This window comes from Ruditapes philippinarum, unplaced genomic scaffold, assembly GCF_026571515.1.
Source record: "Ruditapes philippinarum isolate M1 unplaced genomic scaffold, ASM2657151v2 ctg90_1_1_1_1, whole genome shotgun sequence".
Classification (NCBI taxonomy): Eukaryota; Metazoa; Mollusca; class Bivalvia; order Venerida; family Veneridae; genus Ruditapes; species Ruditapes philippinarum.
Window position 1 is genome coordinate 158,421 of NW_026864022.1, and position 22,602 is coordinate 181,022.

The 22,602-nt window shown below is 33.9% G+C and overlaps 3 protein-coding genes across 3 annotated transcripts; 2 read left to right on the forward strand and 1 right to left on the reverse strand.

Moving 5' to 3' along the window:
- Positions 1-1,263: 1,263 nt before the first annotated feature.
- LOC132724165 (cardioacceleratory peptide receptor-like) lies at positions 1,264-9,319 on the forward strand. The gene is made up of 4 exons (XM_060708986.1): positions 1,264-1,681; positions 3,414-3,558; positions 3,808-3,879; positions 9,123-9,319. The coding sequence occupies exons 1-4, from the start codon at positions 1,580-1,582 to the stop codon at positions 9,317-9,319; spliced, it is 516 nt and encodes a 171-aa protein (XP_060564969.1). The 5' UTR covers positions 1,264-1,579.
- Positions 9,320-9,681: 362 nt separating this feature from the next.
- On the forward strand, positions 9,682-11,794 carry LOC132724155 (oxytocin receptor-like). Its single transcript, XM_060708978.1, has 3 exons — positions 9,682-9,820; positions 10,635-10,724; positions 11,322-11,794. The coding sequence occupies exons 1-3, from the start codon at positions 9,766-9,768 to the stop codon at positions 11,603-11,605; spliced, it is 429 nt and encodes a 142-aa protein (XP_060564961.1). The 5' UTR covers positions 9,682-9,765; the 3' UTR covers positions 11,606-11,794.
- Positions 11,795-12,561: 767 nt separating this feature from the next.
- LOC132724156 (protein lin-7 homolog C) lies at positions 12,562-19,251 on the reverse strand. Its single transcript, XM_060708979.1, has 6 exons — positions 19,136-19,251; positions 18,352-18,393; positions 17,353-17,501; positions 16,431-16,640; positions 15,369-15,423; positions 12,562-14,190 (listed from the first exon to the last, which is right to left on the reverse strand). The coding sequence occupies exons 1-6, from the start codon at positions 19,170-19,172 to the stop codon at positions 14,090-14,092; spliced, it is 594 nt and encodes a 197-aa protein (XP_060564962.1). The 5' UTR covers positions 19,173-19,251; the 3' UTR covers positions 12,562-14,089.
- Between the last annotated feature and the right edge of the window lie 3,351 nt (positions 19,252-22,602).

Genomic DNA, 22,602 nt, shown 5'->3' on the forward strand with positions numbered 1-22,602 from the left:
AAATTTCAGTTTCCTTATAATGATGATATTCCAAAATATTTTTTTCAAATCCATTTTTAATTTCTTCTGACTATGTTTTTATACCATTAAACATAATAGCTGTTGATGAACAGAATAGCAAATTATAAAACCTACTTTAATTACTGAATATGTTTTTTTTTTTTTTTTTGAATTCTACGTGGCAGTCCAACACTGTTAAAGGTCATATGACGACTGTCGAGCGAAAAGACCTCATGTGTCCCTCCGTGTTTTATATATCCGACAAGAGCGGTCACCGTAGTAGACTTCACGTAAGCTAGCTGGGGAATAGACATAAACACATACAATCTTATCACATATATTAACAGGCATATATATAAAAACAAACACATAAATGCAACAAAAATATTTACAAGATTAATTTATGAGTATGTTCTATGTTATCCTAGGATTGCCCATTAAGCTAAAAGCTAATTTCCAATGGGGTCCATTTATTGTAAAATTATCACACTAACTTGCATAATAATAAATGAATTACAAAGAAGTTAAAATAATTGACAATTTTTGAAAAATTGTTCAAGAATCAAAGCACATTTTTCAATATACACAATGTAATAAGGCCAGTACTTATAGCTTCCTAACATGAAAAAAATCCAAGTCCGAAATCGAAATAAAGCTATGAGATGCAAGTAATAATTCAACATCTTCAATACTCGGCCACGATCTCCCCTCTTACTGAATTTAATACAAGATGAATTAGACCGGAACCTATAGAAGTGACATTTGCTTTTTGATAACAAAGATGAACTAAAAATGTATTTGACGAATTGGAACGAATTGGTATCGTTGAAGGAAGAATAAAAGTTATAATTTTAAAGAAAAAAATATGAATTATAAATCTGGAATTGAAAATTTTGCAGGAAAGCTTTTAATTTGTTTTCAGGTATGACAGGTCATATAAAATATATAGAGTACTTGAAACCGCTGGAAATAAAATAATTAAAAAAAATATTAGAAATCACATGGATCTACGTACAATACTTAAACCGAAAATTCAACTGATCTTTTACTAATATCCGGTAATTTCACTTTGTGTAACGGTGTTTTTATTAATATAAAACAATGAGATTGAATAATGTAATTTGTTATTTGCATGGCATTTGAGAAAATCGCTTAATATTCAGTTATAACACTTTCGACATTTTGCTGATTTTTTTATCCACTTTCATTAGTTCCATCCCTATTACACGACTAAATGTGAAACATGTAATGAGTAGCTTAATATGGACTTTATGTCTTCATTGGCACAATTGTTCATGTTTTATTTATTAATTATTGAATTAATATTTTCATGCATTGCTCTATTGAAAATTAGCATTTTTCCCTCGATAATTCCCCGGGTACGTCACATCCGGTAAGGAAAGTACATGTATTTCACGATTAGAATAGTGCTTGCTTTGCTTTGTTCACATCCACAATACGAGATTTTTCGTTTTTAAATATTTTATCATTTATTGTTATATATTAACAAATAAGTCAGATTATCATTGAATTTTATTAGCGGACCTTTTTTAAGTGATTGTTGATTGAATTTACGTTTATGATAAAGACTTTTAAAATGGAACACAAAAGCTTAGATAATGAAACATTTAGGAACGAAAGCGATGTAGGTAAAAATCAAACGGACTTCTCTACATTTGAGGTAAATATTGATTTCTCTATTTTTGAGGTAGATATGAAGACCTCTTCATTTGAGGTAAGAGAACGTGTAAACAGATCTTAATTATTTGCAAAATGATTCTTAATCATACAGGGAGGTTATAAAAGCAATAAGCTTGTGCTTTCCTTAGGAAAAAAAATATTAGGATTAATTTAAATGGAATCTAGTTATGTGGAAACTTTATTGATAAGATGAGATGAATTTAAGAAAGGGAAGAGAAAATTTGAATAAATTTTAACATTTAGAGTAAATTAATGCTTGGCTTTTTCTTGCCCTTCAGGACCATTAATTTTAATATTATTCGTGTTGAGGATTGAGTACTGCGCGCTTCAGCCGGTGCTTGGGTGTGTGGGAGTATAAATATCTTACAGAGCCTCGTTACTGTCGTTTAACTGTTACCTTCGAGCTACACAGAAACAAAACTTAATTATTTTAACAAAGTGTCAACTATGTGCTATGTTTTCATTGCTCTGAGGGTCTCCATTTTTCAAGATTTTTCATTTATGTCGGGCATAAGAATATGAAAATTATTATAATAACAGGTAATAACAGCCACTCTATTTAAATGATGAAATCACTGATTGCCTAAATAGTAGAAAAAACTAATTCCAGTCACAATTACATAAACATTGCTAATAGAAACTGCCGTCTCGTTCAACAAAAAAAAGTGATTTTAGTGATTGAAGAGTTAACAATACACGAAGTAAAATTCTGTACACCTAATATTTGAAAGTAAAACATCATGTTAACCCATTTTGTCTCTTTCATTAATAATGCAAATTCTATTAGATGAAACGTCTGTCCTTTTGTTTACACATGTACTTCTAGTATTTTATAACTTTGCATTTAATCTCTATTTATTTATTTAAGAATTGGACATTAAAATTTTTTAAAATATTATAAAAAAAAACCACATGTTTCTGCAGATATTTTTTTCAAATATGGATTATTTGCTAATTTTCTTTTATATCTTTCAATATTTGAATAATGAATAATGAAAAAATGATACACCGTATGTTCCAGGAAAATACGAGTACTTGCCGACTCCAATGGTATATGAGCCGTGTCATGACAAAACCAACATAATGGGTGTGCGACCAGCACGGATCCAGACCAGCCTGCGCATCCGCGCAGTCTGATCAGGATCAATGCTGTTCGCTATCAGTTTCTCTACTTGTTATTGGGTTTGTAAGCGATCAGTATGGATCCTGATCAGACTGCGCGGATGGTCTGGATCCATGCTGGTCGCAAACGCACTATGTTGGGTTTGTCGTTCCGCGGCTCAATTATAATTTTCCAATGTACCTCTTGTACTTTTCCCGTTATGATTGCATAAACTTTTCTTCGGCTGCTGTATATTTAGATACACTTTTTTTGCAAACAAATCGGGTAAAATACAAGAACTACATTGGGGAATATGTACTATTGGAATTGGAGAACATTTGCTTGGCACATGGAGTATGCTTTATGTTTTGTTTTGTTGGGTTTTTTTTGTTTGACAAAAACTCAAAAAGATACTGTAAATTTGGCGAGAACTACATTGGAGAATATGTACTAATGGAATTGGAAAACATTTGCTTGGAACATGGAGTATGTTTTTTTTCGTTTGACAAAAACTCAAAGAGATACTGTATATTTGACGAAGATCACTCCTGCAAAGCAGTTTAATTCAAATTTTATAAAAGAATGGAAACAATTTATTCTAAAATTTCAGCCGTACGAAGAAGCCGCCGCTACAATTCTCTTACTTTTATTCACAATCATAATTTGTCTAAATGGAGTTGTAATTTACACCCTCGTGTTTACAAAACCAAAGGAGAGTCGACTCTTCTATTTTGAACTGCATTTAGCAATAGCAGGTAAGAAAAGACAGGAATTAATTTGAGAAAAAATAATCTTAGATTATTATAAATGTTTAAAATCTTTATTTATTTTATTGTTTTATGTTTTAGAATTTTCATCTTTGTAGTGCATGTAATATAGATAGCTTAATTAATCTATTATGCATTTGAGAAACCATCAATTGCTTAAATGATAAAAATTTAAAACTAGAATAATAATGCACATACAAATCTTATTGAATCTAGATAATTGTTACCTAATTTCAGATTTTCTTGTGGGTATATGTAGTGTTCTTGGAGACGGTATAACAAATGCGCTGCATAACGAGTGGCACGGAGGTGACTTCTTATGTAAAATATATCGCTTTATTTCATCGATGACCCTCATTGCATCCAATAACCTCCTGATCGGAATGAGTATGGATCGGTTTATAGCAATCAAATATCCACATCATGTTGCTAAAAGAAGTAAGGGTTTTTAAAGTTTCAATTGTTTTTATCAATCTTTCTGAAAAGGCAGTATTCCAAATTACAGGAATAGTAAATAAACGCTGAACTTAGCTTACAGTTAAATGTCATTTGTTCATCTTATTATCATTATCATTATTATCATTATTATCATTATTATTATTATTATTATTATTATCATTATTATTGTCATTATTATTATTATCATTATCATTATTATTGTCATTATTATTATTATTATTATATACAAACTTTTTCTCTAGAAAAAATATTTTAATCACGTTCTATTCTATTCTGTTCTATTCTTGAACCTATTCCTAAACAAAAGTCGCTCTCCAAGCCTCGAGCTGGCTGAAACAAAAATCAGTTAAATAAATACATCATGGCACAATAATTATGGAATTAAGTAACAATTGTATATATGATTAAACGGTGGTGAACATATAGTTTATCATTTTGTCGTTACCCTTCGGAAATGACCCTTTCTTTAAGGCAAACAAGCCTAGTAAATGTTTTTACGTTTATGTCTCAAAGCATTGTATTATGCCACGCTATGGTTATGACAAGGGGCGTATAGTGCTACTCCTGCCCGTCCGTAATTCAAAACATTTTGGCACAAATGTGTAGTATGATATAAGGCACTGTGTCATGCGCCATACCTTGACCCCTACCTCCAGGACCAAGGTCACGGGCGTCAAAGGTCAGCAGAAGGAAAAACTTGTCCATCAATTTTTCATGAATCAAGAGATTTAAACTTTTGACAAAAGTGTTATGCATAATGAGCCCCTTTTTATCATAGCAAATTTTAAAGATCAAAGTTTTACTTTGACTTAACCGAGAAATTTGTGCTTTGTCACTCTAAAATTAAAGTCTTGTCAATATTTAGACACCCACAGAGTCTACCGAAAGAGGGAGGGGGGATGAAAGACTCACTTGGACGGATTTTATGGAATCGACGCGGCCCGCAAAATCGACTATGAAAACAGCACCAGAAACAACAGTTACATGCAAATGCGGAAAGGTTTGCAAGAACCAACGAGGTCTACGAATCTACCAAGGCAAGACTGGTTGTCAACTTGCAAGGTCCCGAGAACAGCGCTTAGTCGGTTTGACTAGTGAGACGCAGGAGTACCCTAATCCGGATTCAACTCACAGTATTGAGGAACCCTCCGTTTTCGAGACAACACACGATGCCTCTCATGACCCAGAGGTTGAAGAAGAAGACCCTCTCCTAGAACTACTTAAGATTCCGGGACATTGCAGCCAAGAAGCAGAGCAGGTAGCTGTTCTGGATAGACCACGTCTAGACCCTACCACTAGTCAAAGGAAACAAAGGATTATGTGGACCAAGGCATCAGACAAGACAGTATGGAAACTCCTAGACGGTGACCTAGATACTATCCTCGAGACATCCATGCAATGACCAGTGGACCGGAAGCTACACACCATCTCTACCTTAGTCTACTCTGTAGCAAAAGAAAGGTTTGGAGTGGAGCAAGTAAAGGTAAGAAAGGAGGCTCCAAAACCTAACAGACGGCAGTTACGCATTGTGAACCTTCGAAGGGAACTCCGTCAGCTGAAGCAAAGATACAAGAAGAGTTCATCGTAAGAGCGACTCGGGTTATCCCAGCTGAGAGACAAAGCTCGTGCACAAGCAGAGCTGAAATCCCTGCGGAAAGCCGAAAAAACGAGGAGGAAGGCCCGGGAGAGAGCCGAGAAGAGAATGGCGTTTACAGCCAATCCCTACAAGTTTGCAAGAACTCTACTTGACAAAGAGCGATCGGGTGTTCTTGAAGTTCCGCTGGAAGAGGTTGATACATACCTTCATGAGACCCACTCCGATGCTAGTAGAAACAATGCATTAGGTGTCTGTGAATGCATAGACCCCGCAGCACTTCCAGAGATTGAACTCTTAACTACAGAGCCAACACTGGGAAAAGTAAAAGAGGTCATCAAAAAAGCAAGATTTGGTTCTGCTCCTGGACCTAACGCCATCCCTTGCAAAGTGTATAAGATGTGCCCACTTCTACTGAAAAGGTTATGGAGGCTTCTCAAGGTGGTTTGGAGGAAAGGTGAAATATCAAAAGGAATCAGAGGGAATATTTACTTCCAAGGAAAGGAACTCCAAGAATGTCAACCAGTTCCTTGCAAGAAGACTTACATCTTACCTCACATCCAACAAGTACATCAACACTTTCATCCAGAAGGGAGGAGTGCCTGGGTTTTCAGGTTGTGTAGAGCACACAAGTGCTATTTCACAGCTCATAAGAGAGGCAAAGGCATGGAAGAAGAACCTCACAGTAGTTTGGCTTGATCTAGATAACGCATATGGTTCCATCCCACACCAGCTGATCTACACAGCCCTCCGACACTACCATGTCCAAAATCATGTGCAGAAAATCATCACCAGCTACTTGGATGGCATCAAACTCCGGTTCTCTGTTGGTGACCAGCTGACAAAGCGGCAGAAGTTGGAGAAAGGTATTGTAACCGGATGTACAGTTTCCGTGGTACTCTTCATCATGGGAATGAATCTCCTCATCAATGCTGCTCTTAGAGAGACTCGTGGGCGAAAGACAGATTCAGGGATTTACTTGCCATTTGCCATCCAGGCAAGGTTTCATGGATGACCTTACTTTCACCACAACCACCCATGTACAGGCGAGATGGATGTTTACAGCCCTGACAGATGTCGCTTCATGAGCTAGAATGAAATTCAAGGACGCGAAATCCAGATCTCTCATTATCAAGAATGGCAAAACCACAGATAGGTTCATTCTCCGAGCACAGAATGAGGAATATCCCATCAATCACAAGAGTCCAATCAAGTGCCTAGGGAAGTGGTTTGATGCAAGCCTGCAAGATGGTGACAATGTCAAGAAGCTAGAAAACCAGGTGGAAGACGGGCTTAAGGAAAAAGACAAAAGCAATCTCCCTGGGAAGTTCAAAGCCTGGTTATACCAGCATGCCTTACTTCCAAGGCCAATCTAGCCTTTGATGCTGTATGAGATACCAAGCTCAAAAATTGAAGCCTTAGAGAGGATTACAAGCAGACACCTCCGCAAGTGGTTAGGAATACCACCCAGTTTCTCCGGTGTAGGACTGTATGGAAAGAGCAATCAGCATCAACTCCCATTTTCTTCACTGGTAGAGGAATTCAAGACAGCGAAGACAAGATTGGTGCTCACCCTCAGAGATTCCCCAGATGAGCAAATTCGGGAAGCAGGGATTGTTACCCGTACAGGCAGAAAGTGGTCAGCATCAGAGACCGTTAACCAGGCTGAAAGCTCACTGAAGCTCAAGGTCATTGTGGGAATGACCGCTGTGGAACGACAGGGAATTGGTGCTACCACAACAACTCTGTGGAACCGGGCAGACCAGAAGAAGAGACGTGCCATGATTCAGTCAGAAGTCAGACGAGAGTGCAAGACAGGCTAGAGCAGTAGAGATGGGAGCACAGGGAGCATGGACCACATGGAACACCATAGACAGGAAGCTGACTTGAGAAGACATATGAAAGTATGAACAATTACGGTTATCCTTTCTTATCAGGTCAGTTCATGACCTCTTACCCTCCCCAGCTAATCTCCACCTGTGGGGACTTACAACGGACCCAGCATGTGACCTGTGCGATCGTCCTGGCACTCTGGAGCATGTCCTTTCTTCCTGTTCCACTGCACTGACACAGGGAAGGTACAGATGACGTCATGACAACGTCCTCAGGGAGGTGGCTGACTGTCTTGGAGGTGAAAGGAAAAGGAACGAAGGAGTAACCCCAAGCTTTGTCACATCAACTTTGTGAAACTGGGTGAAACTGCCAAGACACAGTCCCACATCAACCATCAATTCTAGATGACACAACAGGTTGGAACATGGAGGTGGATCTTAGCAAGAAGCTTGTTTTCCCAAGTATTTCCAGACCAACTTAATACCAGATATTGTTTTGTGGTCTGAAAAAGGAAAGAAACTCGTCATGATTGAGTTAACAGTACCTTGGGAGACAAGATGTGAAGAGGCCCACGAGAGGAAGAAAGTATACAGAGCTACTCAACCAATGTAGACAGAGAGGCTGGCATACATGGCTGTTTCTTATTGAAGTTGGTGTGAGAGTGTTCTGTTCACAATCTGTGTGCCGACTGATGACAGCGATAGGAACTACTGGAAGGGATAGACGTAGGACAATCCAGAGACTGAGCCAAGCTGCCGAGCGTGCGTCTAGCTGGCTGTGGCTGAGACGAAAGGAGAAGAGCTGGAAGCAATCGACCTCAACACCGTAAGACGGTGGGCCCACTCGCCAGCAGATATACATGGATAAGGGCCGAAATATCAATGACGGCGAGCACCATGCTGATGATGGAGGTCGATCAGCAATCTAGAAGCACCACAGGCAGGAGATCTACAGAAGATCTCAGATTGTATCTTACTCATCAAAAAAATTCTATCAACAGCCATCTGTCCTCTGACTTTAAAAAGTCCTGCAAGCAGTTATTGCAAAAACGTTTGATGAAATACCAACTACTGTCCTATTATGACATCATTCGGTGTCCTATAGAGGGGGCATCCGAGACTTTCAGACACACTTTCAGTTTTTGATGTTTTGTAACTCACTTAAATGACCCTTTAAATGAATCATTTTGATATTTTCTGCAAATTTTTTTTTTGAGGGGCCCTCAAAAAAATTATAGTTTAAATTTTAAAATTTTGAATTTGGGAAAACAATTAAAACCAAATTCCCTTTACGTTTTAAATTCTTTTTAAAAAACAATTATTAAAACCTTTATTATTATTTTTTTGGGCCCTGACATGCTGGGAAAACCATTTCAAAAATTTTAAAAACACAGCTTTGTTTTTTCCTTAAAAGGAAAAAATTTTATTCAAAGCTAAGTAAGAAATTTAAATAAGTTTGTATTTATAACTGGTTTCTACTTTCCCGTCAGTACATTTTTGTTGTTGTTGTTTTTTCTAGGGATGTTAATCATTAGTAGATGGGAATCTGCAGATATATCGGATTAAGAGAATACTATTATACTATTTTGTATCAATTAAATCATGTATTTGAAACAATGGAATCTTAAAATTCAAAGAAAACTATGCTTATAAATCTATCCTTGTAGGTATTGACAGATGTATGGTTTTTGGAGCATGGCTTTTAAGTTTTGTGGTATCAAGTTTAATGTTTCCACTCGGTACAGGAGTCGATGCAAATCCAGACGCTGATGATTTAACGAACAAAAAAGGGGGGTATTTTAGAGATGCCCTTTCCCGTGGTGGAAGGGAAAACATTTTATCATTTAATATTGTAAAGGGTTAAAAGAGGGGAATACAAATCGTTTTTAAACTACATCTAACAAATGAGCCGCGTCACGACAAAACCAACATAGAGGGTTTGCGACCAGTCTGATCAGGATCTATGTTGTTCGCTTACTATTACTCTATTACTTTATTACAAGTAGAGAACCTGATAGCGAACAGCATGGATCCTGATCAGACTGCGCGGATGCATGCTGGTCGCAAACGCACTATGTTGATTTTGTCATGACGCTGCTCAAATAACGAAGTTTCAGTACTCCATCGCTTTTATCAAATTGATTAAACTTTGGTAAGAAAACATATTGCAGAAACCCAAACCCTAAAAAAATATGCATTTTATTTTTTTACATATATTTACAGCCATATAGTCTAACAGTTGCAATTACAATCTACGTGTTACCTACGATCGGTATATCCGTATGTTATATAGGTATATGTGCTGTCTGGATGAAATGGAGCTCAAGATTTAATTTATCACAGAAAGACACGACTGGAAGCAGCGGTAAGACACATTGAATACACATGGTATTTAATATTCGATTACTAGTACTTAAAGGGACTCCACTGAGTTTTTTTTATTCTTTTTTTATTTTGAATGGACTGGAAATATATTTTCGAGATTTGTGTACCATTTGATATAGGTCTGAATCAAAAACTTGTGTGCAAAATTCATTAAGGTCATTCTAACTATTCCGTCTTCTTCCCATTTTTCCAGAATCATCATTTTTCTTTTGCAAAATATCTTAAAAATTAAAAGTGTACTCAAATCGAGCTAAGAATCGGACACAATAAAATCGATTTTTAATTTAACTCTGAGCATGATTTTATATTGTGCTTCACTTGACCTATGTAAAGGATTTCAAATTTTATATGTTTAGGCTTTGTAACCTAAGTTGTGCCCCTTTAAAAAAATCACGGATTTATATTATAAATCTGCGATAAAAGTTATTAGATACTAAAAAGTAAAGTTTAATGATAATAACTTTCTTGAAAGATAGTTTATAGATTTTAATCCATACAAAATTACAAATATTTTTCAAATCGGCTATTTTTTATAATAATTAAACACCCGTTTCTAAATTAACTCTTAAGAATTTACCGTAATGAAATATACTTTAGAATGTATTCCAATAAATTAATACATGTAATCCAGAAGTGACAACTTAGAGTTCACAGTACAATATAATTCACATGAATAGAAATAAATGTCGAATATCAGCTTAATAGAAATTGTCACTGCAGTAAGACATGTTTTAAATTAGTAAAAAAAAAATTGTGTATAAACGTATTTTTATTGTTGTATCATGCATTTGTAGACAAACTTCCGGGTGAGAGATCAGAGATCAAAGGACGTATCTCAAAGGCGAAGATAAAGAGCATCAAAATGACCCTGGTTGTATGTTTGGGTATGTTGTAAATTGCAAGATTATTACGCGGTTACCCTCTAAACACTATATACTTTGTTTACATGTTGCTACTTTTACGATACAACCATCACTACTTTCTTCAGCTGTGTAACATCTAACATGCTCTATCATTATTTATGTCAAGTATGAGTTTTCTAAAGAATTAAAATATTATTAATTTCGGAGGAATGATGTGTCTATAACATGATTTGAATCTTTATAACTATACTGGTTTGGGGCGCCAACAAAACCGGACAACCGCCAAACAGTCAATACCATTTTTTTTATGAAAGCTACAATTATTTTATGAGACGAAATTTATCATAATTGTTATAGAAACAGTTATATATAGTTATTGTCTATTATTCAATTTCTTTGATATGTGTCTGTCGAGCGATGGACATCAACAACATAATTATCAAAATATAAGCTTATCGGCCCATAATATTCAATACACGATGAGAATAAGGTTTTTTTAAATATACATTTATGCAATGTTTCGTGAAATTATTATCAATAAGCTTAAAGAAATCCACTCTTGAAATGTTTCCCGGTATAATAATAATAATAACATAAATGTATATATTTATTTTTCAGCCTTTTTTATTTGCTGGACGCCATATTTCCTAGTTATGCTTATAAGCATTTATCACCCAGGTACGATTGAAACGAAAGCTTACCTGATATTAGGCTGTCTATACCCACTCAACAGTGCCTGCAATCCTATAATATTTATAATGTTCAACCGCAAACATTTCACTTGCCAACAAAAAAACCAACAGGTTGTACAGTCGAGTGAGGGCGCGAGCACAAGTGACGTCAACGTGACTAGGTGCATTCCTTTGGATGATTACCCAGATCCTTCGAAAAATAAGATCTAAAATGAATTCTGAGTCTACATTTACATTTGATAAAATTTACATTTGATATAGCATGCGTCAATTTTCAGTCTGTGGAAAATTGTGCTGTCTGACGTCATGCGCTTTCCTTGGCGTTGATTTCTGTTGAAGATGTCATAATAACTATATTGAAATATTGTTTGTTTTAAAGATTAAACAATACCTTGCTTACTTTTTTAATTTTTTTAATGGTTGGATTGTACTAGCACCAACACAGTATAGATCCAACACAGTATATAGATCAACAAGTGACTTTCCAGCTTTACTGTTGGAGGAACGCCTCAGGTCCTCCTTGCATTGCATTATTTCAGTCACGAACGGTCACGCGAGTAGAACCACTGAAATTCTGTTAGCTAGCTGGATTGCTTCCTTACATGAAAGAATCCAAAGACCATGATAGAATTCTAACCCACAGCGTTGGGGGACAAGTGGCTAAATATTTTAAATGGACTTGTCCATCTTTTTATCTGAACAAAACCATAAAAAAAGCTGACCATAAAGTGAACAGTGCAGACCATGAACAGGGCTAATCGTTGTCTGGACTGGTGCATTGGTCGTCACCAATAGGCTATGAGTAAACAAAACATTTCAACATTCTTATAATGGCCTTCACCTTTTCTTAAGGTCAAATATGTTATTTTTAAATAAATTGTTTCCTATAATTGCGAAATCAAAAGAATTAAGGTGGAAAATGAAATTTGCCAATGATAAAATACATAAACAATAAGGAAATTCCTCGATACCTCTAATCTACCGGTCAGCTCTCATTATTTTAATTAGTAAAGCGGACGATTCGTTTCCCGATATTCTATATTTAGAAACGGACATTTATTTTTATTCCACATTGGTCATCAGTACAGGTTTCACAGTAAACTTCCACTCCTGTTGATTTTATCTCTATATAAACATGTTGGAAGACAGTAAGCATTTACAACAGCTTCTAAATTTGTAAATATTTTATTTGTACAATAAATTGATAAATTTTACAATAAAAATGGTAAATATATGATAAATGATATACTATGTATTGCTTTAGTCAATTACATGCATTCTTTCAATGTAAAATTTATTTAAATGTGTATAACTATAATTCAAAATGTCATCTGCGTTACTTCTGTTAAAAAAATTAGTGGAAAGTCCGAAACAAGAGGACCACAATAGTCTATGGCTTTACATTGCTCACCTGAGAACTTGCTGGCAAAGGAAGTAATTTCCATAGTGCAGAAGGTCTTCAGTCAGTCAAGGTCGTACAATGCTAATATAGCTCTGTACTTAGGTGAGCTAAAAATCTACCAATAGCGCAAAATTCGATGTGACTCAATAACAATCTTGTAGAATTCAGTGCATTCATTTTTTATCAATATTATTTCTTTATCATATTAAAATTCTTTTATCACTTTTCCAAATAAGATGCTCTGAGGTTTATACTACAGGCTATCACCTTTGCAAACATATTCTTTTGCCTTAATTCTGTAACATGATATACTGATTAATAAAAAAGAATCTTAGTATAAACTGCTTGAAGACCTTGATTACACCTATTTGTTAATTAATGAGTCTATCATTGAGTGTAAAATATTAATTTCCTTGCTTATATACCAGTCTTGAAATAACTTTCTTAAATTAAACCAATCTCAAAAAAGGATATAAAAAAATGAAAAAGGAGATAAAAAGAAACATTTTACTTATTTTTGATATTGCATCAAAATATAGCTTGTTATTACTAACAATGACAATTGAAAGAATGAATGAATCTGATAGTGCTCTAGCTATGGAATGCTTAAAATATTAATATAAATTCTCTAACACAACACAAATATGAAAAACACATTCAAATATAATAAGAGACATACCATTATTATACATGTATTCTAGGAAAACACCTTTCATTCTCAGTTACAAGCCTATGGCAGTGAAAATCATATACATGTACTTGTATTACTCTTATATATATATAAATTTTGCTTTTTTCCCCCCAGCCTGTGATATTTTGTTCCTTTCCTTTATCTTATTCAGTCATTTATTTGCATAAAATTCACAACCGAAGCTTTTTTTTAACACAAAACAGTAAAAAGACTTCTGACATATTACACAAATGCTCTCTGGTTCTTTTATTCCATATCCTAATATAATTATAGTAAAAAAAATCTGACTGACTAATTGAAACAAACTTTTAGATTGATTAGTGTTTCTGGTCTGAAATTTAGAAAAAGAAAACCTAGTATTGTTGGGTTTTTTCTTTGTCCAGATCTTAATGTTAAGATAAAAATTTATATCATAATTTATATATGTGTATAATTAGTTATCTTATAGGAAAGACATAAAGCATAGACCAGTAACCAACTTTGATTTTATAGGAGAACAGGTTTCTCTGATTTGTGATACAACACACTATCTATACAAACCAAATTTTGTATAAAATTTAGACTTGAAACACTAATGAATCAGTGAAAGTTATTTAATTGTTCATGGAGTCTGGCGTCTTTTCGATGACCTAGTTTTGTCAAATCGGGCTTCCATTTCTTCCAACACTCGAGGAGTGTATCTCACAACAAGTCGAACTTTGCCTGAAAATAAAACAACAAAAAACTTTGTTTTAAAGGCCAATTATGCCAGAAAAGCTTTTATTTTCATTCTCTTTTTATTTTTGGTGTCCTATTATGTAGACTAAATGGTCCTTATACACATTTTCATATGAACTTTGACCCCTATATGTGACCTTGACCTTAGCTACTGAGACATATTCTTTAAAAAGTTACTCACTCACCAGTTATCTGAACAGTCTTTTGCTCCTGTTGCTATTTGGTACACTGTAAGTGATTTTAAAGTATTTTGTATGGAAGACAAAATACTAGTTTGTTTACATTTTGCTACCTTTATAACAAAAAATTAAATATCCCCCTTTACTTTTGTGAAATGTTAAGCTAAAGCATCATTAACATGTTCTAATGCTGTAACCTTTCTAAAGAAGGAAATATTTATCTGTTTTCTAGGCATTATATAGCACCAAGTGAAATATGAACTTTTGGTGTTCACGAAATGAAATATATTTCGATCAATTCATACACAAAACTAAACAAAATGTTCTCTTCATTATATGCCAAATAACGTTTAAAAAGACATTTTGACCTAATACTAAATGAGAAGCGGGCCAAATAATAATACAATGTGACATCATTTACAACGTCATGTGAGTAAGTTGGTTTCCAGTTCTGTGCACGCTGGTTTTTCACTGAAACAACGCAACAGGCTTAAATTTAAAACAGTGAAAATTATCAAATTGATAATTTCGCTGTTTGAAACAGTAAAATAACAGTTTTTTATTTCTCTGATGTATTTCAATAAACTACCGCCAAAAAACATGTAATAAATGCCTTTAACCCCCATATTGCTGATCTTGTTCTCAATGGATTCATCCTGCTCAGATTTATTATCAAAGTACATAAAATGAGCTACATGTACTAACAATAAAGAGCTTATGTGGGCAAGTCTGATTCTATACTGATGGCAAAGGCTGAGCACTCGAAAATCAAGTAGGTTCAGAAATTTTTTTCAGCTAATTCCTCCTGCATTATGTACACTTTTGGCTTGACTTTTAAGATATCTATGTGAATATTACATAGAAAATCTTCAACAATCTTTACAACGAAAAATTTTCAAACTTAATTGTTCCCTGGACAAAGGCACTTAAAAATACATGCTGACAAAAACTAATGAGTTTACAGTAATTTTGTATTATATTTACCTTGTGCCTGTTTTAGAAGTTCGACAGCTTTCTCATGATGTTCCCCTTCCACACTCTGAAATATTTAATCATCATGTACCATAAATTTGTGTTCAAAGACAAGAAGGTCGTAATTGATCACCATAATTCTTTAATAAATTAGTATTTCTTAGCTGTATGTCTATTAAAATAAATAGGATGTCACTGTTAGCTCCCCATAGTTTCTGAATAATTAATACTTAAAATAAATCTGTCTATATCACATAACTAAAGCCTTAGAATTTGAACCAAATGTTGTAAAATATGGGAATGAATAATAATGTACATGCTGGAAAAAAAAAGTGGAGTTACATATAGACAATTAGCAGAATTCTAGAGCAGGTAACTCTTAAAACAAATTTAGTGACCTCCAATTTCTTTTTTTTTTTGGTTTAAAATGTTTTTATTTTTAAAATATTCTAAGAGAAAGTAAAGTTTATTATATATTCTATTATACAGTTTTCATTCTGCTATATTTCTATATGTAACCTAAACATTTATGCCTTAAAACCAATTATAATAGCAGTGAGGGGCAAGTGGCTAGAAAAAAATTAAATGGACAAGTCCATCTTTTTATCTGCTTTATGTCTAATAGTTATCTTGACACTGTTTTGAAACCAATTATAATATCAGTGATTTCTTTCACTGTATTTTACAGCTGAATAAAGGCCCAAAATAGGTATATTTTCCACTATAAATGCTAATATTTTCCCCTAAAATGCCTCATGCTCTAAAAATTGCTCTTCCTTACCAGAACCATGACTTAACAGCATCTGACTTACATCAGCTAGAAGACAGAAATCTGTCTGAAATAGATAGCCCCTGCTATACATTGTATACCATTCATATTAAATTGAATTGAATTATTTTTTATATATATAATGTTAAGGTAAATTTCATTTTCAGTTGTTGGAATTTGATTTCAGGTTTTCCCCCTTTTCTGATTTATCGCGCTACATTTTCCCCCTCCAGAAAGCCACAGGTTGTTTTGAAAATTGGAAAAAAAAATCACTGAATATACAAGGTAAGATAATATTAACGTACCACTCCATTAACAGATATGAGCTGGTCACCTCTCTTCAAACCTTGATGTCTGTCAGCCAGGCCCCCAGGTATAATACGTGAAATGTAAATTGGCGAGTTCTGTTCTTTTCCACCCATAACATTGAAGCCGAGACCTTCCTCTGTTTTCGGCAGCTCAACTACACGAGGGTGAGCATGACCTTCGCTCGCGGCAAAAGCTGCCACTGTTGCCTTCAATGCAGATATTAAAAATTTTAAGTGTTAAACAAATTTTAAGTTCACTAGTACCTTATTTTTTTTTTATATACAAAACTTGCAATTCAACCTTGACCATATTAATTAAGAATCTTTATTTGCTACATAGCACTGGTATAATGTAATGAATATTGATGTAATTCATAGAAAATATTTTAGAATCTAGTCTGACAATCACACTAGCTTGCTCTTATGTTAAAATTACATTTAATAAAGCAACAAGACTTTGTAATAGAAACATCATTTAAGTGAGTTAAATAACTGAGTATTTGCTATTTAGAAACACTATGATTAATCAGCCCTAAAGACGTTTATAGTATTAGAATATTTTACCAGTTAAAGATTTATACCCTTTAATTAAGCAAATTTTATTATATATGGTATCTTGATTCAATCTCCTGAATTTGTAGCATAAGATTTTTACAGTAGGAATTCACAACCTAAAGAATTTTCTCACTTAATTCGGAAGAGGCCTAAGCCTCTTGATTTTAAAGGGAAAATTATAGCTTAATGTTCATTTAGGAAGTAAATAAACTGGGTTGGTTCAGATTTTTGGGAAAACTGCATGATTTTTATAGAAAATTTCAATTGGGAAGAGGCCTTTTATAGGCCTCACTTATATAAGGACGAAAATCACTGGTATAAGAAAAGTTCAGTTTGTTTCAACTTAATTCTCTTTTCTTCTCACCTTGGCTGTAGCATTGGCCCTCACTTCAGGATTACCAGAGATTTCTACCGTCTCATACACACTTTCATAAACTTCTCTCACTGCATTCAGGAAGTCACTCTGTAATACACGCTGCAAGGCTGCAAGTTTCTGGGGAGGTACCTGACCACCTGTAATATAATAATGTTCACATGAATTCACTTGCCATAATGGATTCAACTTGTTTTGCATTTATTGCAGTACAATTGTTAAATTCTCAACCAGTGTTGCATCTAGGCTGCGTGATGTGTGATTTGCACACATTTTTGCAAATCGCGCATTTTATCATTAATGAAGTCATTGCATGATTGCCATCATGTCGCGAATCAGACATTCTTTTCAACTTCATCGTATCTTTAATGCTTCAGCCATGTTTGTTTTCACTTGCAGTAATGACTTAAATACATAATAAATTGCATGAAGCAGCTGGCAAGGTCATCTCACATGTGTATTGACGGTTTTATTTCCGCATTTTGCAAGTATTTGACTATATCTTATTAATTTTTTTATTTTCTTCTTGAGCACATTTTGTTTTTCAAATCCTCCACATTTTTCAGTTCACTGGGGGGGGGGGGGGGGGGGGGGGGGGGGGAATCCCCCATTATTTTGAAATTCTAGATGCAACACCGCCCTCAACCTGCTGGAACAGAGCCAGGCAAGCCTGCACTAATGGAATATGATTAACAAAAGGTGCAAATTCATAAATTTCTTTTGTTTAATTGATGAATTGCAAAACTTTGCAAGTGGAAGAAAAATTTTAATTTTAGATCTGATTGCAAACAGGCAAACACTGATAAGAAATATCAATTGTATCATTAATTAAAACTGCACATGCAAATCACTAGACAAGTGTAACTACATGTATCGTTATCGTTAATTCAGCATAACTTGAAAGTATTTGAGAAGAGGGCTATATGGGACTGAAATTAGTTGAACCCCGTATCTTAAAATGTTATTTTTACAAACTCCCCAAAAACTTACTTTTCTGCAAAGCATCTAGCAGCTCTATAGCTCTGTTGATGTCTGAAATTATACAATAAATCCTGGTGTTATTTATAAAATAATGACTTTTTTATTAAACCATAGAAAAACATGCTTTATCAAAATTGATAAATTTACATGTCAATGAATAAAAAAATCATAACATGGATCAAAACTTATCATGTTATTTCATAATTGTAAATAGTTTGGAATACTCTCGGTTATTTAAAAGTGACACTGCTTAATATATTTTGTTGTACAAAGATCCTAATACTTTTTTTGTGGCAAGAAAAAAAAGTGAACTTTAGGGCATTTCGAAATTAAGGAGCCCTGCAGTATTTCTGAAACAATCCATTTGCAAGCTGGGGTCTGACTAACATCTGGTTATTGATTTGACCTTAATGTTTCCTGATAGAAATCCTAAATCATTTCTTGAAAGTGGAATGTCAATATGTGGCCACCCAAAGTAAAGATTTCTGAAGGTATAGGTCTGTAGGTCATATCTTTCCATTAATAAAGAATTGTTTGCTAAATATAGATATATAAAACGGTGGCCATTTAACCAAAGACAAATTTTAATTTTTTTATTTTACATTTAGAAATAAGAAATGTCAAAATTATTTAGAATAAAAAATAATCCGAAATCATTGTTTGCTTGTTGGTGTTAGATCTACTTAATTTTCGTGTTTAGCATCTTTAAATCATAATTTAAATGTTTTAGACTGTGCATAAATGAATTATAACACAATATCGAATGTAAATTGTGTAAAATTCAATGAAATACCTCTGTCCAAGTGTAACGGTTCAGACATGGCGGCCATTTTTATTTTTTCACTTCCGGGTAAGAATTAATTCCCTTAAATGGTTGAAGAACGCTAAATATTTTCCCTCTCCATTTCTCTTACCTCGAATACAAAAACGGTATTTACAAAAGAGTAACATACATATAATAATATGCAAATATTTACCAAAAAAACGAGATGTTTTACTCTTGAAATAAACGAAGAAAATGATATAGCAATAGCGATCTGCAGGCAATCCGGTCAACTCGTCCCCTAGTCAACTCGTCCTCTGGTCAACTCGTCACCTTTTTGGTCAACTCGTCCCCTACTTTTGGTCAACTCGTCCCTAATATGGTCAACTCGTCCCCTACGTTCGATCTATTCGTCACTATTATGTTGTAAATCAATGTCTTTAAATTTTAAGTATTTTTAATGTTTAAAATTAATCATGAATTTGATTGGGATATCGAAATATTAAATAAAATTTAACGTTCTTTTTTTACGTTTTAAATTTTTGATCTTATTCTAACCCCAAGTGCCATAGCTTGGGATGTAAAACTTACAAAGACAGGTAAGTTTGCAAACATTCAATTAATGTTTAATTAATCGGAGTTTTAATGATAATTAAAACTAAAATTAGGTCCAACTCTTTGATTTTTACCTCCTCCCTGAATGGATTAAAGACTGACGACAGATTAACAAATTTTATTTCCCAGGTTTATATGCCTCTTCCTCTTCACACATTTAAGATTTTTAAATAAACTCACAAGTCCACACCAAATTGATTTCTTTAATATATTATACTCAAATAATATTAATTTTCAATTAAACAAACATTTTATCTATACGCTACGTGTTCATGAAGACAATATAAGATTTTTTTCATTAGCATTTTTTTACAAGTGCTAAGTTCATATAAACTATTTAAAGATCAAATAACCAGGCAATAAAACCATTTTGTGAATATGTGATAACCCATGTCTAAGTTCACATGAATATTCAATGTAACATTTTCTGAATATGTAGAAAATTTAACATGTTCTAAAAGCTTGTAACAAGTTCACATGGACGGACAATTAAACAAAAGAATTGAATATATATTTACAACTTATAAAAAACAAAATATACAAACATAGCGAAAGAAAAATTTACCTCCATTTGCAGGAAAAAAGAAGAAAATACAAGTTTAAGTAAACTATAGAAAAAGCCTGTTATTTCAGATTATTTTTTTTTATAAACAGAAGTGTTAACTAAACTTTGAAAAAACATATGCATTAAGGTTTCTATTTATATCTTGAAATTATCTAAATAAAATTAAGGTAGGCAGCTACTATTCTTGCGTAGTTCTAACAATAAATGCATAGTTCTAATAATATAGTCTTTTAGAATGTTAAAAACTAAAAAAAAACAAAGAGGAAAAAATAAAGGTTCAAGAGTGTCAGGTGGATGTTTTTTATGTAGCTTGTTGAACGGAAAATAAACATTTAAAAGATGATGCAAACCATGATTTAGACAAAAATCACAGCATTAAGTTATATAAAGCATATAAGTTAACAATGTACTACCAGTCCTGTGTTGGTGTAAGTGATGCTAGTGGGGCCCAAAGTCTATTAAACTTATTTAGATAGAAAGTTAGGACAGCGACCAAATGTTCTGCTTTAAAATAGGAAAAGAAATGCTTTTTTAAATAGTTGAATCAGGTACTGTCATTTTCATCAACTTTGATATATATAGAATTTAGCTAGTATGATAAACTGGTTATTACAGATTTGTTTGTTTTGATATTACCAGGATGATATCAAGTTTTAAGACCAATCAACATTAACCACAGAAGAGGATCTTCCCCTTTGCCCCTAGTTTTTATTTCTTTTATTTACCCCCTTCGCCGGGTCTCCTGTCCCCTCCCCCCGTGCCCTTTGGCAGCTGTAAAAAGTTGCCCTGTACTTCATTTCATTGTTGTTATATTTTTCTGGTCCCTTCTTCTTAGTGTTTGAGAATTGAGTACCGCTCAAGCCGGTGTAGGGGCGTGGGGATGTTGTACCTATTCATATCCCTCCTGTACAGACTCATTAAAAACCGAGTCGCATTTCTCTTGTTTAATTTTTTGTTGTTGATTTTAATGCTTTTCCGAGGGAGCACTTTGGGGTTTCCAGATTTTTATCTGCATATTATTCAATCATTTATTTGTTTCCTTCGAATTCCTCATTAGTTACTAATTATTTCTTTTATGTGTGATTTTAGTGATTGGCCTGCCCATGCTTTGCCTTGTGCCCTGTCCTGTTTTTGTTTGGGGTTCCCCTGGACTCCTTGCCACAGACGATTGTTGCTGATCGTGTGGGGGTTGCGTTCATTGAATGCCACCTGTCCTTGTTGATCTTGTTTATCATATTTTTTGGTTCTGCCAGTCATTATATTTTGCCAAAATTTCATTAAAAAAGGTGGGGGTATAGTTTCACTTGCTGTGTGAAAAAAGAAGACACAAGTCATCTTGTCGTAATCCCATTTTAAGCAAAAGTTTATTAGTGCCTAATATGCTGTGATTTATCCTATATTGAAATTATTGTAATTTAGTTTTATAGTTAAATCGTATACATATACATGTACATGCACAGTGCGTTAACTGGAGTGCAGGTATTAGTTACCCGCACTATAGAGCATGTCCATTGATTGGTTCATTTTTGCTGGGATTTACTTAAATTGTGACGGCAGAGAAAAGGGGAAAGCGACAGAAATATTTCATATTTTTTCGGATGCTCGGTTTCATTTTTGGCTACTTTTTCCGGGGTTTCATATTGCGGAACAACAGGGACCGGGGTTTTATGTTTGACTATTGATTTAACAAAAGAAGAAAAGAACATTCAAAACCTCCCGGCAATCTGATTAATACTCGGGGGCTACGCCCCTCGTGAACAAATCAGATAGCCTCGTGTTTTCGATGCCCTTTCTATAACATATTTTTCCCAGTCTTGATGATTGGTGTTCAAAGAAATCTCTTAACTTATTTTTGATTTAGAAAAATGTTAATGGATTTAATACACAAGTGTTCAATAGAATATTCTGCAACCTTTTACTTGATATAAATCATTTAATCTTAATCAATAAGGGTTGTAATGGATTTAATTCTTTTATTGAATTATGGGAAATCCTTAAGGAATCTAAATATGATCTAAAAGAGTGTATGATATTATTATATCGTAAAAAGTTTGTGGTAAAGATATATTTGTTTTGAAATTCCTGTAGAGTATAAAAGTCACAAAATCATTTATAAATATTATCCCTCTGTTAAGGTAAGAATTATTAGTAAAGGATTTTCCACTTATCTTAAACTTATGATTCTACCAAACAGTTAGAGATAAAAATCCAATCCACGACTTTACATGTACATACTCGATTAAACCGAGTATGCAATTTTCATGTTATTTTGTTGTGATTAATGCTTCCGAGGGATCACTTTGTTTCCAGATTGTAA

Bases quoted from the DNA above. Each gene is read 5' to 3' on its own strand.
- LOC132724165 (XM_060708986.1), top strand. From the start codon at position 1,580: ATGATAAAGACTTTTAAAATGGAACACAAAAGCTTAGATAATGAAACA. The intron at 1,682-3,413 runs GTAAATATTGAT...CTAAAATTTCAG, and splicing joins CGGACTTCTCTACATTTGAG to CCGTACGAAGAAGCCGCCGC. The intron at 3,559-3,807 runs GTAAGAAAAGAC...ACCTAATTTCAG, and splicing joins ACTGCATTTAGCAATAGCAG to ATTTTCTTGTGGGTATATGT.
- LOC132724155 (XM_060708978.1), top strand. From the start codon at position 9,766: ATGAAATGGAGCTCAAGATTTAATTTATCACAGAAAGACACGACTGGA. The intron at 9,821-10,634 runs GTAAGACACATT...ATGCATTTGTAG, and splicing joins AGACACGACTGGAAGCAGCG to ACAAACTTCCGGGTGAGAGA. The intron at 10,725-11,321 runs GTATGTTGTAAA...TTTATTTTTCAG, and splicing joins GACCCTGGTTGTATGTTTGG to CCTTTTTTATTTGCTGGACG.
- LOC132724156 (XM_060708979.1), bottom strand. From the start codon at position 19,172: ATGGCCGCCATGTCTGAACCGTTACACTTGGACAGAG. The intron at 17,502-18,351 runs GTAAGTTTTTGG...ATTATATTACAG, and splicing joins GCTAGATGCTTTGCAGAAAA to GTGGTCAGGTACCTCCCCAG. The intron at 15,424-16,430 runs GTACGTTAATAT...TAAATATTTCAG, and splicing joins TCATATCTGTTAATGGAGTG to AGTGTGGAAGGGGAACATCA.